The sequence below is a fragment of the Haliotis asinina genome, chromosome 2 (genome assembly GCF_037392515.1).
Source record: "Haliotis asinina isolate JCU_RB_2024 chromosome 2, JCU_Hal_asi_v2, whole genome shotgun sequence".
Taxonomy (NCBI): Eukaryota; Metazoa; Mollusca; class Gastropoda; order Lepetellida; family Haliotidae; genus Haliotis; species Haliotis asinina.
This window is the reverse complement of record NC_090281.1, coordinates 95717990-95732968: the sequence shown is the minus strand read 5'-3', so window position 1 is coordinate 95732968 and position 14979 is coordinate 95717990. Positions and strand designations below refer to the sequence as shown.

Below are 14979 nucleotides of genomic sequence, written 5' to 3'. Positions count from 1 at the left end.
AAAAAAGTCAAAAAGTCCAAATCTGATACAGCTCCAGGGCCTGATGGCATTCGACACAAGTATTGGAAACTGCTCCCCTGTGTCGAAACACCATTACTTTACTGCTTCCATTCTCTCGTCGCACAATACAAACTTCAAAAGAAAGGAGACTTAACTGATCCCATAAATTTCCACCCTATCACACGTTTGAATACTCAGTATAACATCCTCAGAGTCTGAAATACCTTTTGTCATCTAACCTACTCTTCCAGTGATATCATTTACAGAGAGCAGAAGAGAGCGACACAGGGATGTTGGGGGAGTAAGAGTAAACGTCTTGTACAAAAATGATTTTGGAAGAGGCTGAAACATAATCACTGCAACATCTTCCTTATAACAATAATAACTAGATATTTCTGTAGCGTTAGTATGCAGTTTAGGAAAGGCAGATAAACGGTTTTTGGAGCCTGCACAAAAACTGCAAAATGTTAACAACGTTTCGGCGAAAAATTTGGTTTTCATCTCTGTCGGGATGTGGTGGATGTGATCTCAAGTGGAAGGTGGTTCCACATGCTCAAGTCTTTCATGGACAGCTGGTTGACACAACTTGAGATGTACTCACAGGGGCGGGTGCAGACTTTGGAGTCTATTCCGCTCAGAAGTGGAATATTTCTGGGGGAATCCTTTAGTAATTTGCTTTTTGCCAGTCCCTTAAATCCTCTGAGCTTTCTGCTCAATAAAGCGGACGGTTATCATCATGGACTTCCTCAGCACAGATCCCTAAGGTCTATCACTGCTCTCCTTTACATGGATGACATCGAACGCCTTGCCAAAGAAGATACCCGTTTGAAAGAGCATGGTCTCCTTGTCGAGTCCTTTTCTAATGATATTGGCATGAAATCTGGACTCGACAAATGTACTACTCTTCATCTGAAACGTTACAAAGTAACTATCGGTCAGGTAATAAAGGGGGATGTGCTATTGAACATCTTGTGGAAGAACAGGGCTACATCTATTTTGGAATGTAGCTGTGAGACAAGCTCCAGAATGCCAAGATTACAGACAAACTTTGGGCCGAGTGCAAATCTCTCTTAAAGAAAATCCGGTGTCCAGAGCTAAACGCAACCAATACTTTTGTTGTGCCAGTCCTCACCTATTCCTTTGGAGTAGTTGTTGCACAAAACAGGATATCCAGAGTCATGACCGTCTGACCAGGAGAATCGTGTCTGTACCCACAGAACACACCACCCTCGTTCTTCGTTCTATCGTTTATATATGCCAATACGTTCTGGAGGTCGGGGTTTGATTAATGTGGAGGCTCTTCAAGATAGAATTTTATAGTGTACTTTTGCACATATTTATTTACAGGACGATCCTTTGATTGTGTATGTCAAGGCTCACGACGAAAACAGAGAATTCAACAGGTATTTAAGCGAGCCAAGGTTGTTGGACACAATCTGAAATCGGAGGTTGCTTTCGTTGAAGATGATGTAGTGCTGGACCGCACAAGTCTGCTCAGAGTCGGTCCTTTGTAGACAAGCTTTCTGATATGCATTGGTGTACATGCAGTGTGTAGAACAGAATGGCAGTCCAACCTACTCCTTCAGTTCCTCACACCGAAGCTGTGTTGTAGTCTTGATAGGAGCGTTTCATAGTCCATTGTGTCAAAAGCTGCTGACACGTCAAATAGAACCAGAATCCCCACCTCCTGTTTGTGATGTGAAATATGTCATCCTGCACTCGCACGAGAGCAGTCTCAGTGCTCTGCTTTGCCTTGCATGCATATTGGAACACCTCATGTAGACCACAGCTACACGGGTGGCCACTGAGTTACTTCAGCACAACTTTCTATAAGATTTTAGAAAGGAAGTGAAGATTTGGTACAAGTTCTTCAACACTGTTGTATCCAAGCATTTGGTTTCTTTTTCTTTCATGATTGGACTGATGACTGCTCTCTTGAAACATGGCGGAACCTGTCCGTTTTTAAGAGATGTTTGAATCAGCATGATCATGGCCAGGCATCTTTGCCATGTAGGCAAAGTGTCTAGGACGCAGCACTTCACGGAAGCTTTATAGATAATTTCAGTCACCTCTGTAACTTTGACCTTTGCAAACTCCCCAAGTGACTTCCCTCAGAATGGCACATCATCCTGTAGAGCCGAATATCACATGATGAAAAGGATTCAAGTCGTATAGCTTTGACTGTAAAAAGTCTGCTAGGGAATATGCCTGGTCCTCTGATACCTTCATAGATTGCAGTTCTTAGTTTCGTAAGTCGGTTGGTGATAGCAATGAGTTGTCTTGGATTGTTCCTATTTTTAGAAATTGACTGCTTGATATTGTTGATCTTAGCCCGCTGGTTGAGGATGTTGGCCTTGTTCCTTACAGCTTGAAATATTGGATGATGGATCCCAATCTATTCTGTCAACATGATTTCTCAGCACGTCGACGGTCGAGTTTCGCAAGTCTCGCCTCATCGGTCATCCAGCAGGTGTCTGGTCTTACTACAACACTGCGAGTCTTGAGTGGATCATACTTGCCCAGGAGGTTACGTGCAGCTCAGCTGTAAGTGTCAACTGAATATTGGCAATTACTTGGTCGATGCCGATGATGATAGGAACGGAATTTCAGTAGCATCAATGTCTTCTTGAAATTTATCGATGTTAGTGGGTCTGGTTTTCTCTGTGTGATGACTCTCGTGGGCGCAGATGGTCGTTTCAGCTTCAGATGGCAGGTCACAGTACTGTGATCCAATATTCCATGATCAGTGACAGTTACAGAGGTTGTTTGGTGATGACAGGTCCTCAATGTGACCATTTTTTGTGGGTAGCTAAAGTGATGTGCAAATTCAGGTTTTGTTCATACACAATATGATGAAATCCAGATGACAATGCGATGGAGTCGTCGTCGGCATGGATGTTAAAGTCACCGATGTGTTCGTTGGTACACATTGTTGCATCTATCTGCAGATGACGATCTGATGTGATGGCATCTGATGTCACGTTATTCTTGCGTGACGGGGGATCGGTACACAACTATGAGTTTGGTTGTCAGGTCATTGATCTGGAGAAAGTATGTTGTGTTTGAATCGACGTTTGCACATCGAGGCACAAATTTTGTGTAACAGCTCCGCCACCTTGCAGATCAAGCCAGTTACAAGCTTGAATGTTGTATCTAACAGGCACAAGACAGTTGGTGACAATATCATCATTCTCCTCCAGCCAGGTTTCAGTTAGAGGTAAAATATCCATGTAATGGTTTAGAATGTAGTCATGTAGTTCTGAAGACTGGTGTATTGCTGAACGGACGTTAAGTGGGCACAATTTGATATTGGGAGAATTTACAGAGCTTTTCATTCTGACAAGTGTTGTTTCCAGAGGTGTTCACAAAGTGTTGACAGCAACACCGCTTTTCCTCTGATTCCAAGAACCTGATCGTTTGCCATGCACAATCTTGTGCCTGATTGCATGCTTGCTTTGTTTGACAGGTTGGTAAGTCATTTCATCTTCATTCTCACCTGAGGTACCAATGCTGAGCAATGGTCTTAGGTCTGGCCAATCTCACGTATACACTCCCTACTGTATCTGAGCACCATGGCTCTGCTTATCAGGTTGATTACGCAATAGGTCAGCTGACTGCCATTGTTTCGTTATACTGCAGCACAGGAAAATTTGTACAGAAGAAGTCCAATAATGTTAACTAATATTATTTTTTTCAAAACTGTATAATTTTCACGTAGATAAATAAATGACTTCATGAGGAAAAACGCAAAAAAATCGTCACTGTAGCAATTGCATAGCCTGCCTTTTTAGCGCTTGTCCTTTTGAGTAAAACATGGAACTTAACATACAATATTAGTGAGTCAGGGTTGCACTTTCTCCAAATAGCTAAAACCTAAATATTTCGTACATGAGGACAGCATGCACAAAGTGCTTGTTGATACGGACTTCGGGAAAACGTTTGGAACGTTACAGGTAGTTTCTGTCTCGTAAATTTAGCAACAGAAAGATGGTACAAATCGTAGTTCACCTTAAATAATATCATTGGTTATTCTTGGAGACATGAAATGTTGAGCTATATATAATTATTTTATTTTCAATACGAGCCAAACGACTAGCGTTTGCGGTCACTAGTGAATACACATGATCAGCGTCTAATGTTTTGGAGATAGACATAAGTGATATATACTAAAAATACCAGTATACAGAAATAAAGTATAAACCGGTTTTGTAAGTGTCCTATACCCGATCCTGGTCTGTCTTTTGCACCGTTCATTTTCACCGTTCTCCCGAGAGTTTATTTCCGTCTAAATTGTACATCAGTTTTTGTGAGTGGATGTCACAGTATTTTGACGTCAGTCATTGGCATGCCTGGTCCAGACACGTTTACCTACAAACAGCAGTCTGGCGTCAGAGAAAAGACATTAACATTATGAGGCAGTGTTATACCTTGCGTTTCAACTGTTATAGATTGTGAATGTCCAGACTTTTCCACGACGTATAACTCTGCCTCTCAACGATATCATATCATATCAACATTTAATCAATCATTTAATATCAACATTTAATATCATATTATCAATGATTAAACTGAGTGTTTGTTGTTATCTTAATATGTATTCAGCTTAGTAAATTTTAAAACAGAGGCAACTATTCTGAACGTCGATACTGTGACAGTACTTACCTACGTCATTTGTCAGATTCAATCCGGCCAGATGGGTGAACACACAGTTTTGGTCATTATACGGAAACACGTACATCATGGCTCCGAATGGGACATCGTCCACGTGGGTCAGGCTGTAAAATCCTGGTGCTGTCAACTCCACTGATGCCTCTGAGAAACAGCTTCCTTTAATGACCTTAAACTGGTGAAATATCTGTGGACGTATTCCGAGAACCTTGTCAGTTGGAATAATGACCGTTATATACACCTTCTTTAGGTCAAATGTCGCGTGAAGAACAGGTTTTCCGATGGCATAAGAGCTGGAGTATAAACTGGTGGGTGGGACGAGTGCCATGGATGGTGTTGTTATAGTTATCTGAACAACTATGACGGGTTTGTCGGCTTCAATGTACAGTGGTCCTGTGGTGGAGTCAACAGTTATGTCATGAGACTCCCGCTCACCCACAGAGAAGGATATATTACTGACTGACGGGGAGCGGACGGTGGTTAACGATACTGATCCAACAACTCTGTATACAGCCCCACCAGTAACAGGTGGTGGTTCTGGCAAGTAATAGCTTCTTCCAAATGATTTTACCGGTAGCAACATTTCTACCATGCCATCTTTAATGTGAGGGGTGTACTTCATATTATGTCCACTAATCACAGCCACGTGTTTATCACTGGTGATCAGTGTTCCAGTAATGTCCTCGGCACAGTAAGCACCAACTGTCTGATACTTGTTGAGTGTAAACTTTCTGCTCTCCCCATTGAAGAAAGTTCCATTGCCACATCCATCAGCCATAAGGGGTCCTTGTATCTTAAGACTGATGTTCACCTGGGTATTGTCGTCCGTAGCGACAATGAGGAAAACAGTTTGTGTTGTCGACGTGTAAGGAAGGTCTGTCTGATATCCTGTGTGATTATCAATGTGCGTTACTACTATATATTCCGTCGATAATGCTTCTATCGGTAAGGCAAGGTATCCATCTCCTTTATTAACCAGTACGTGATAACAGAAGAGGGTTATATCCTCAGTGGATGAAAAGTGGAATGACATGTCAGTCACCTGAAGGTTGGCTTGGTAATAAAAACTTTCATTAACTTTGTATTTGTATTCTTCCCTGGCTTGGATTTGTAAATCTTCCGAAATACCGAATCCACTCTCAACGTGAACAGTGGCATTCTCCTCAGACAGAATCACAAAGAACATGTCTGGAAAGCTGCCTCTCTGGTATGGTTGTTCAAAGAAGGCTGCAACGAATTCTTGTCCCTTTGGCATCGCTAAAGCACCTGCAGACAAACACAAATGAAGGACATGAAGAATATGTACGCAGTCTCTGAGTGAGTGAGTATGATTTTACGCCGCTTTAGCAATATTCCAGCATTATCACGGCGGGGAACGTCAGAAATATGCTTCACACATGTGAGGAATCGAACACGGGTCTTCGGCCTGACGACTCCATGCTTTAACCACATGCCATTGCTCCTGAAGTTTATGAACATTGGTGCCTCATGAAAGTTCAACCTCGACTGTTAACGAAAGGTCATAAAGTGGATCATTCGATAACCAATCCAATAACTAATAACTACGGATATTCTTCAGGTATTACCAAAGGGCCGAGGGATTCCTCAAACACTGCGTCTTATGTGACGTCGCTGTCTGAACTATTATATTATAATATTTTGCAGAAATGTTTGGATTTTTGTGATAAATTAGGCTGTTACTTTAACTTGTCACGTTAGTCTGTATAAAGTGAGCAATTGGTATTTGGGAACAAATGACAGGGTGAACCAAGTCAGCGAGTCTGACCACCAGATCTCGTTAGTCGCCTCTTAGGTTTTAGACTATCTTGGGTTGCTGAAGACCTATTCCAGTCTTGTAAAAGAAATATATGAGCACCTATGACTACATTACTGCCAAAAATAGATATGAATAGATTTCTAGCCACTGTATTATTACTGTCATACGTTAAATGTACATCATTTATACAGAAACTATTATTGAGACTTACGGTTATTTCGCAATAGAGTCAATGCTATTATTGCTTGGTAAAACGCTAAGATATAAAGAACAGGATAAATGTCCGTAACAGATAAGCTTCTTAAACGGATATCTATCTAGGAATATTTCCGATCATGCGGTACGACATGAGACCATGAAATGATGTAACTTTCAACGAATCGGATTGATTGTAGGGTGATGTGACATGGGTGGAACAGGCTCGCAAACCTGATAAAGATACGGTCAGCGCTAGAAAGTGGTACGGGTTTAAGAGACAGCAGAATGCTCGAATCGCGTCGGTCAGTTCCATATCTATTACACAGCTTCTCATATCCTGGCTAGGCCAGGGTCACCTTGTAATGAACAGTGGACTCGAGTAAACCCATGTGAGTATAGAACCTTGTGTTGAGGCAGTCAGTGTATGCCAGAGTGCCAGTACTTGAATGTTTTGTGGTAGTTAGGAGTCCCGGTCGTCAGACTCCTTGCTCTTACACATTAAAGCCCCGGACGGGCCAAGCGAATGTGTAACTTGCGCTTACATCATCCCCGACAATACGGAAAGGCCAAATTATTAGGAAGTTTAGTTTACGCCGCTTTTAGCAATATTTCAGCGATATCACGGCCGGGGACACCAGAAAATGGGCGTCACACATTGTGCCTATGTCGGGAATCGATCCCGGGGCTTCGGCGTGACGAGCGAACGCTTTAACCACTAGGCTACACCACCACTCCGCCAACTTATTAGGTAACTGGTAATAGTAATAGAGTTTACTAATACTCAAACCCCGGTTACGACGTCGACACCATTGTACTAAACCCTATTGCTGTGAACGTCAACTGAATCTTGATTGAAATGTCAACGTTGATTGGCAACAAATTACACTCAGACATAACAATAACTTCCTTAAACATGTTAAATGTATTTACTGTTACTCATATATTCATGTTACATGACAAAAAGAGAACTGCACTGAACATCTTGACAGCAACCGAACAAGCTCGCCGAAACTCGTTAACAAAGGTAAAGTTCATGATGCCAAGGTATCCTCCAAAATAAGGGTTGTGGTCCTCCCTAGCATCTCTTACAGCCAGACAACGTCTCCTCATGGGATCTAATATCTAGGGTTTAAACCTAGAACATATTTTGTTTTATTTTTGCTAAATATGAGTACAAGTGGCTGAAGGAATGATTATTTCCAGCCTGGGTCCCTGAAGGTAGCCAAAGTACTGTAAGTCCCCATGGCCCCAGGTGTGGTGAACTACCTTACGTTGTAGGTGATCCTGAGCCTTTATAAAATCGTTTATTGTCTTATTTTAAAATCCTATTTTACAAATATATGCTAGATTTATTTCTTATATCTGTGACCTAATAGCTGGTTTTACCGTCCTTCGTCGACAGGTTTTAAAATTTGCGCATTTCTGATGAATTTATACATTAAATTTATATAAGTCACGATGTGGCTGAAATACTGCCGCTGTGACTATAAATGCTAACTCACTCACTCACCACATAGGACTTAGTATCTCCTGCAGGAGACGATCGATATATGTTAATTATCCATTAATCTCATCTGAAATGGTAGACTTAAATCCGTCAGTCACAGTTAGAGTCTAGTCATGTGCTTCAATTATCATTAGAGTCTATTAACATGTGCTTCATTTACCAATAGATCCTAACGTCATGTGTTTCATTTATCCTTAGAGCCTACTACCATGTGCTTCATTTATCATTAGAGCCTACTGTCATGTGCTTCATTTACTGTATGAGTCTACTCTTTCCTTCGCCTTTAGACATTACTACCATGTGTTGGACCAACTGTCGTACTGTACTGCCTCGCGTGCTGTTTGCTGTACTGGTATTCATGCAGTTAATTGATTGCTATATTTTCCTCATTGGTACACGTTACTATGGATATTTCATTGCTACCAATGAGTGAACTGGCGTGTCTTCAACTATCGGCAGCAATCTATGTGTACTTATTCCAACCCAGTGAATTCAACCTATAAACAATGACGAAAAAACAAACCGCAAATGAGCATTATATCAAACCTGGCCCCATCAAAAGACATGCAGAGAGCAAAAAAACCTCTGAGGTCTTGGTATGACCAGAATTTCATATAAGAACCTTACCCTCTCTCTCTCTCTCCCTCCCTCCCTCTCAACCTCCCCTCCCTCGCTTTCTCTCTCTCTGCGAGTGTCTGCGTGAGTTCCCGAAACTACATAACTACAATGAGATCAAGGTCCACGTCACCCTGACGTGACACACACATTTAATAAAACTGTATATTAACAGTGCGTTCGTGTCATGAATATTCACCGACTTGCATTTCTACTAACGGCTTGCATAAACAACCATGTTACAACTTAATAACCATTATCCGAACCTTAGAAATGATGTATTAGGTACAACGTAAGAGATAGTATGCCCCACGAAGTTCTTACTAACTCTTACGCACGAGATAGTGACACCCACAAAGTTGTGGCCCAACTACGCCACCGTATAAGAAAGCCGGCATTCTCGTTTTCGGAAGTTTCTTAAACACAACTCATATCACACCTGTAAACAATTAAGGCTGGACAACTTGTACATCGTGAGAACTCTCTACAAGATAGACAGACAGACAGACAGACAGACAGATAGATAGATAGCCTTTATTTCCTCCTCAGCGCCCCCCCCCCCCCCCCCCCCCACCACCACCACCACCGCCACCACCACCACACACACACACACACACACACTCGCGATTACCATAACACACTCTCACGATTACCGTAAAACGAAATTCTTCACTGAACAAGTTAACTCTAATGGCATGCCTGAAAGTTGATTCAACGTCGGCCACGTAATCATCGGTGATGACGTGTAGAATTGTGTATCAACCCGCAATACGACATTCATACTCGAAGTTCACGTTTATTGTTTACGTCACTTCCCCCATCCCCGGCACTCTCACGGTACTTTCACTTTTTGATCTAACTGGTTGTCTATGTCTCCGTATTGACCCAAACGAAATACGATGCGATTGATTTTGAATTGACGGTGAAACATTATCTGCGACCTTAGAGCGCCTACATGTCCGATAACGTTGTTCCAGTTGCTGCATCTTATCGTGGCATATCGAAAATGACCTTCAGTCCAAGCAACAGCACAAAGGTCACCGAAAGCATACCAAACGATCCTTCCAGTACTATCTCCACGTGCGAAAGTGAATACACATTTTAATCCAAACACGTTTCTTGACAGTTTCAAAATTGCGTTTTGAAAGTAGTTTGGACGATGTGACATATGCGTCATTAGTAAGTTTATCAAGCATATTATCTGTTTTACATCATATTGGTACAAAGCTGCTTCTGATTTCGAACCGGCGGTATAGGTGCTTGTACCAGCCGGCGGTGTAGGTGCCTGAAGCATTCGCTGATACATCTAAAGCATATCGCGGGGCCGTGAAAGGTGTCTCGCTACCCGAGAACAATGTGACCGAACATTGTTGTCCATAAATGCAGATCGTGTAGCAATACAAGATGATGATTATCAAAGTGGAAGACGAGAAGTGGATCCAGCACTTCCTGTACATGTATCACCCGTGTATCTCATCACCTTGATTCTCATATGTATTCCCATGTATTCTCACCACCTTCGTCCGCACAATACGGCAGCGATCCTTCCCTGCATTGGTTTCCCTGTATTTTCTAACAACGATGCAGTGGACATTCATTACCCGACCAATTGCTAAAAGACGTACAGGAGTTACATATACCAATAGCTCGCCATATCTGACCACAGTGACAGACAAATGACCGAACGTAGTAACCCAAGCCAATTCATACCGACAAGAGTCATGTCTTCACTTCTTCCACTGGGCGGGACTGGACACTTTCCACTAACTGTACAGGTATTAATTTTCAAAATTACACATCTAATGCACGTATCATCACCATAGCTGACCTTGAATAGAGTTCTGTTTGCCGTCAACATATTTAGGAATGCTCAACCGTTTCCCCTGGGTAGCACGTTAGCATGTATATCTAGCAAATATATATGTAGGTGATTATGAAATATTCGGTCTTTCATTTATTGCCTGTTGATAACGTGCCTTGGGAACCTTGTCTATGCAGACAACGTGCAGTTCATCCAATAATAAGGAGTCCGGTCTTGTCCAGATAAACCAAAGACTGAGAGCAGGAGCAACTGTGCATGTCACTGAGGCACAACGAGACCGAAACTGCGAGGTCACGAGCATTAACCAGCCAAGCTTCTTTCGTCAGCACGTCAGAAAAATATTGAACTTGGTAAAGCAAAGAAAACGTTGCTAGCATCCTTCTGCCAGTAGCAAACCCCAAGGAATATCATGTAATGGCATGTGCTGTGTTTATTACATCTGTATGTTTTTATGTGAAATTATCACTGAACAACACAATAGTTATGTCCACAAAACATTATGTATGTACGATATATAGACTAGCAGTATGTACGTATGTTTATACACGTTCGACACACTCAGTAATATTGGAGGTATATGGCGTTGGACTGTATATAATCGAGTCTGGACAAGGCAATGCAGAGATCAATATTGTGAGCATCATACCAAGATTACAAATTATTGTGATTGTAGGATGTGACCCACGATCATTCGATTCTATAACGACAAAGGGACGCAGATGCATAGTGAATGGAGGATCCTTGGATTTCTGGTTAAACTTGTAACCCAGATAAACACCTTAAATACATCAGGAACATGAGGTTAGAAACGGATTCGGGAATAGGGATTTGGGATTCGGGATTCGGGATTCGAATACCGAATCTGAATATCTTTTTTCAGATACTGTTTCCATCATTCTCACATGCTGGTCATGACCATCAAGGAATTCTTCTGTGAACGTTATATTACGACCATCGATCACATGCCAACTTAGTTGTTGATAGCAGAAAACACTGCAATGTGTATGTGTATGTGTCGATTAGCAGACGAATGAACAGGCACAATGCATCATAACCTGCTTACCACTCACTTGTGACCTAAATTGTAAGTTATATATCTTTGCATAAGTATACCCCAGGCACAGTAAATCATTTTACAACGCAAACCGACGCATCAAATTGTTCAGGAATAGATATTTTGAATTTAGAAATCATATTTAGTCGTTTTTCCGCTGATGGTTTCGTTAGTAAGAATATTTTGTCTTACATAGGCAAGACAACAGAACTTGTCACAGAATGTGTCATTACATCATAGGTCTTCGTCCAATGAACTGCCAACGACGGTCATCAACGATGCAATTCCCTGTGTCTGTCTTTTACGATAGTGTTTTCTTTCTTACAACTGACCCTTTTTGCGTGTGTATGTGACTTGTGGCCTGGTGGTGGTGTAGGATATGCAAACACCACTCATTCTGATTTGATAGTGATCATTATATACTCGCAATTACATCGGCTTTTGAGAGATATGTCACAATAAAATATTTTGGCGCTGTTAAATTACAACATGACAGAATAGGGTTATAAACAGGAATTTCCTGTATCGTATACTTCAACGCAACCTGACGTGTCATCGGAACACCAAACAAGATTGGTGAAATACAAATGATGAAGTTAAAAGCCAAGTAGGAAACAGATTACAAAGGAAAATGTGGCAATGTATTCCAATGTATGTTTCATCTGTACTATGTTCCATATTATGTTTTCTGATAAGAACTGGCATTAGCTAGTGGTATGCTGTTTTTAACGGTTTATGTTAAAAATGCATATGATGGTGATCGATTACAAAACCGTTGGGACTCCGCAGCACAATGTATCTGTAACAGTAAACGTAAATCAGGACTGGAGGCATGGTGTCAGTCGATACCAGTGTCTAACATCAATGACAACTACACAAGTGGATATTTGTGTCTTTGAACTGTTCTTCATCAGCAAATGCTTGTTGTAAGAGGCAACTAACGAGATGTTACATTCGGGGATGCACAACTGTGTATACCAGTTTCGTAGTTCGATGCTCAAGGCATCAATCACTGAAATACCTGGACCAGATTTTATTATAAATTGACATAAAACTGAAATAGTGGTAAGACAAACACAGCAAAGTGGTAAATGACAAATTATATCTTTCCTACACTGTGAATAGTTCATGATAGTAGCACGGATTGTGTTCCTGGCAGAGACAAACGTTTTACAGACCACAGTAGTGTAGCTGAAAGATTGCTGACACACATACAAATTTACATTTAGGCTGTCGCAACCACAGACCGCACTCCAGTGTAAAAGTATATGTGTCCGTTACATATGAAGGAATAAGCATAGAACTGGACAGACGCCCGAGTAACCCAAGACGCAATCAGGTTTCTATGAAGGAATTACCGAGTTCATCTGAGGTGGATTTATTCGCTGATGTCTTTTAAGTGCTTGTTTGTGATAATATTCTTAAGCAACTGTTTGGGGAATTATTACTGAGGCTCTTTAAGGTACAGTTAACCCCAGTGGGAATTATTTTACGCTTGGACATCAAAGTTATATTGACGCACGTGGTCTTTTAAAGGTCTTCAATGCGTGTATACAAAAACAAAGGCCTGCTAATACTTTATTACTCTAGTGGGAATTTCTTTTCGAATCACCAACATGTTTTAAAGCATGTTTAAAATGACAACGCTCGAGCAAAACTATGCATGGTTTTCAGGGATTAAAGTGGACGTTTAAGATATATAAAAATGAAACTATTTAAGGGGTAAGACTGTTATTATAAACGCGACTAGTTTTAAATATTGGTACTCGTTTGCGGTTCTAAAGGACATATCTAAAGTTATGAACATGGGAATATTTATCACTAGTTAAGGATACTCAGAACTGACAACGGTAACTTTCAAACATTTAGAACGTGCTTGCTTCGAAAAACAGCAATATAGTACATTTTGTATTACTGTTAATACTGTGAGATTGTAATACGTCATGATAGATCAGATTACGTCATATGGTTATGAGAAATGAGACCACACTATATCAGGACAGAGTTCAAATCTGTTCTGATACCATCAGTGAAAATAACATATATGCCCGATGAAAAGTATGCTTTGCGCGGCAGTGAAAGATTCCTGTGATTTCCCTTATCCTCTCCCAGTTTGTATATCACACTGACCCCACGAAAATAAAGCACCCTTGACACGGTCCACTCACATTGGAGGTGCCATAAGGTTTAAAGTCCGGCCTTGATCGACCTTCTTTCACCCGTAGGACACAAGAAGTGTTCATGTGTCTTCAGTCCTTTCCAAACACATAGTGGTACTGCAGTATAATCTTACTAAATGTGTTTTTAAATTCATATTAATCTTCACGTACTCATTGGAATTACATGACTTGGAATATAGATCAGGTACTCACCTGCCAGGAACAACAGATGGAACCAGAGCATCTTCATCTGGAAGAACAAATTACGTTTCGTTTAATATCAGTCCATTGAATATGAACATTGATAACGTATATTCATTAACACTATTTCAGATCAAACCAAAACTGAGACGCGTGAAGAAAACACTATGATTAAAGCATAATGAATGCATATTCTTATCCTGAGCGAGTAAAACACTCAAAATCTCCTCCACAAACATGCAACATCCCTGTGGTCTAGATACTTTCCGTGGATACTAGTTAGTGGGGAACAGATACGTTTTTCACCACAGTCTGGATTTCTCAAGGACGGAAAGGTCAAAGTCACTTTGGACAATCCGTTGGTTTCACCAACAGGTATCTATCCTCGACCTACATCACTTTGGTGAATTCGTGGGTTTCACTAAAGTGCTAACTATCCACAACTTGACTTACTTTGGTCTACCCATGGGTTTCACTTATGTGGTAACTACCCAATATCTTCATGACTTTCGTCTATCCGTGGGTACCAAAGTGTTATCATCTACCCGCATCAGTTTGGTCTATCACCCAGTAAACACCCAGGACTGATGTAGGCTGGACGTCCACCGATACTTACTGTCTAACAGAAGGATGGGGGTGTCTGCATAAATCGGAGAAGCCGTAATTCCGAAACCAACACGCCGTACCCATTTGCAGGCACCTGAATTATCCAGTGGTAGTCTAACGTATAAATATCACACATCTACTTTACAATCCCTGTCCTATCACTGGCTCTAAAACACCAATCAATGACATTTAGATTTCATGAGCCTAGCAGCTTGGCACGATGACATAAATACAGCGGTGTCGATTGTGTATTATTTATTGTCAAGTGCATTTTGATAGAAACAGCCAGTCGCTTCCAGTGGCACAGATAGCCCTCCGGGGAACCCAGCTAGTTTCCTGTATTGAAATATAATATTATCATTATTCTGAAAG

General features: G+C 41.2%; 1 protein-coding gene across 1 annotated transcript in view; it reads right to left on the bottom strand.

Annotated features, from left to right (window-relative positions):
• The window catches only part of LOC137274634 (uncharacterized), a 37151-nt gene extending 22448 nt beyond the window's left edge, over positions 1-14703 (bottom strand). Inside the window, exons 1-3 of the mRNA XM_067807937.1 lie at positions 14618-14703; positions 14014-14050; positions 4663-5934 (exon numbers count right to left, since the gene is read on the bottom strand). Of these exons, the coding sequence (XP_067664038.1) occupies positions 4663-5934; positions 14014-14050 (1309 nt within the window). The 5' untranslated portion in view covers positions 14618-14703. The remainder of the gene's footprint in view (positions 1-4662; positions 5935-14013; positions 14051-14617) is intronic.
• Between the last annotated feature and the right edge of the window lie 276 nt (positions 14704-14979).